Source organism: Crocodylus porosus, unplaced genomic scaffold, assembly GCF_001723895.1.
Source record: "Crocodylus porosus isolate Cpor-Errol unplaced genomic scaffold, CroPor_comp1, whole genome shotgun sequence".
Lineage (NCBI taxonomy): Eukaryota > Metazoa > Chordata > Crocodylia > Crocodylidae > Crocodylus > Crocodylus porosus.
Window position 1 is genome coordinate 288,797 of NW_017728886.1, and position 2,713 is coordinate 291,509.

Consider the following 2,713-nt stretch of genomic DNA (forward strand, 5'->3'; position numbering starts at 1 on the left):
CCCGGGGGCCTGCGTCCTGGGCAGACGGGAACTGCCGCGCTTCACCCCAGAAGCAGCTGCATCTCAGGCTCCTGTGCAGGAGGCGTCGGGGCTGGGGGGCAGGGAAGCAGGGGGGCACAGCCAGGGGCATCCCCTGCTCCCCCAGCTGCTGCTTGTCCCAATTTCTGGATAATTTTAGCGGCCCGGGCTGGATCCAGGCTATAAATGGAGCAGAGGTTGAGCCTGCTGCTCTCTCTTAAAGGGACAGTGCGACCCTTTCCTCCACACACTGGGCATTGCAGCCCTGGCTGGTGGGGGGCGGGGGGCAGACCTGGGGGCAACCATCGGCCTGAACCCAGGGCCTCAACCCGTGCACAAGTGCTGCACATATGCACATGTATGCCTGACCTAGCCAAGGCGTGTGCCCCCAGCCCCAGGCACATGCCTTGGCTGTGCCAGGAATATATGTGGGGACAAGCTCTGCCCCCACAACTGGGGAAGCAGCCCCAGCCCAGGCTGGGGCAGGTGCCAGAGCCAGAGGAGTGAGGCCAGGAGCCCCGCGTGCGCGCACGTGCAGCTGTGTTCAACACGCATGCGCAACACCCTGCTCCACCGCCTGGTCCCAGGCGTGCGGCTGCACATGCTGCGCAGGCCTGTCTCCTCCACACACAAGCTCAGAGCAGCACACATGCCTGCACATGCTTGCACACGTCTTGGCAGGCGTGCATGTGCACGGGCTGTTGCCTCTGGGCTGGAGCAGGTGCACACCTGGGCACATGGACATCTGTACACTGGCATGCACACGCAGCAGCTCTGCCCATGGCTGAGCATGCCGCAGGCCCCATGCTGTGATCCGACTGCCCCAGGCCCCCAGCCGGACATGGACATATGTGTGCTAGAACTGCCCGTGCTCCCCCATGCCTGTGCCAGGTGCCCTGCAGGGGGGCTGGCGATGGAGACCCCACCCAGGCACCCATGGCAGTGCCAGTGCCCCAGGCCCCTCTGCAGGGGTGCTGTCTCCCTGTGCCCACCCCCCTGGCATGCACCCTGGCCGTGTCAGGGTTAACGCGGGGGGGGGTGCCCAGTGGCCTGAGGCTCCATTTATGTGGAGCAGGGCAGGCTGGGTAAAGTTTCCGCCCCAATAATTCGGTGTGGCACGTGGTGTCCCCCTCCCCCCCAGCTGCCACGCACTCCGTCGTCCGTCCATCCCTGCCGGGGTCCCTGCTGTGGTGCCGGGCGCCGAGCCGGTGCCCATGGGCACGGCGTGAGGATGCTGGCATCGCTCCTGCAGCTTCTCCAGGAGGTCTCGGCTGCCCCCGGCGCCACCCCCCAGGCCCGAGCGGGACCCATGTCCAGCCTGTCTCTGTGCGGCACCTGCCTGTGCCTGGACAACGAGGCGGCCTGTGGAGCCGGGCGCCGCCAGGACGACCAGGTACCGCCGGAGGCTGCCGGGGGGGACGTTCCCCCACCACCCCCCCATGCCAGGCACTGGGGGCAGAAGCTCTGGCAACGTGGGTCTGGCTGGTAGAGCTGGCAGGGGCTGGGGCAGATGTCTTGGGGGCTGCGCCGCTGGGGGCACCGTGGCACCGGTGTCAGCCCTGGGGTCAGGGTGGAGGGAGCTGGGCCGTGCAGTACACGATGTGGGGGCTCGTGTCCTCTGCATGGGGCAGGGGGCTGCGGGTCGGGAGTGAGGGGCACTGGCAGCACGGGGGGCTTGGGGGCTGCAGGTCAGGAGTGAGGGGCACCGGCGGGGCAGGGGGCTGCAGGCCGGGAGTGAGGGGCTGGGGGCTGGAGCTAGAGCCGTCCCGGAGAGCAGCCGGACGGAGCGGTGCCTGTGCCCACGGCCGAGCAGGTCGGGGATGTCTGGACAGGGACTCCCCTCTCGCGGGTCGCCGTGTCCGTCTGCCTGCACGCGCGCTCTCGTTGAGGGCCGTGGGGCAGCTGGGTGGGGGAAGGGCATGGCTGACCCGTGTTCCCCCCAGTGGACCCAGAAGCCCTCGGGGACCCCTGTCTCCCAGCCCCCGGTTCCTACTTCCCGGCCCCTGCCGGCGCCTGGGCGCCCCCGGGCAGCGGGAACGTCTAATCCCGCGGACAGACGGGAGCAGCTGCTGAGCGCGGGCGCTGCGGGCGCCGTGGCCCCGTGCTGCCAGCAGCTCGCACCCCGTCCCGACCCGGCGGAGCCCAACCCAGCCCGCGGTGCCGGGGAGCTGCCGAGGGGCTGAGCTGGGGGCGGGGGCAAGTCCGTGGGCGAGAGCACGGCAGGATGGGCACGGGTCTGGGGGTTTTGCCCGTGTGCTGAGTCTGCCTTGGCGTGTACCGTGGCACCTGCCCATGTGTGCTTGTGATGCCGCATGGGTGGTCTTGTGAGGGGCTTGGCACAGGCATGAGTGCACTGTGTGCTCCCTGGGATGGGGGGGCAGGGCCCAGGGGCTGGGGGCACAGCTGGGTCTATGCTTTGTGTCGCCCCGCCGCCACCCCAAGGCAGCTGTTGGGAGCCACTGGCCCTGGGGGCTGCCCAGCCTGACCTGAAAGAGTCACGTGTGTCAGCGCGGGTGCCGCGGGTGCATGTGTGTGTCCAAGGGCTACAAGTGTATCTTGCCCTGGCTCTGCCCCTCAGCTCACGCCTTTGTGGGGAACACGCATGTGCAAGCGTGTGCATGTGGAGAGAGCAGGCGGGCATGCCTGCTTGCATTGGGCGTGTGCAGGGCAGTCCATGGGGTGGCCTGAGGGCCGT

General features: G+C 68.9%; 1 protein-coding gene across 1 annotated transcript in view; it reads left to right on the top strand.

Moving 5' to 3' along the window:
* The first annotated feature begins 1,249 nt into the window (after nucleotides 1–1,249).
* KCNH2 (potassium voltage-gated channel subfamily H member 2) overlaps nucleotides 1,250–2,713 on the top strand; it is a 7,528-nt gene continuing 6,064 nt past the window's right edge. The window contains exon 1 of the mRNA XM_019533297.1: nucleotides 1,250–1,411. Coding sequence (XP_019388842.1) covers nucleotides 1,250–1,411 — 162 coding nt within the window. The remainder of the gene's footprint in view (nucleotides 1,412–2,713) is intronic.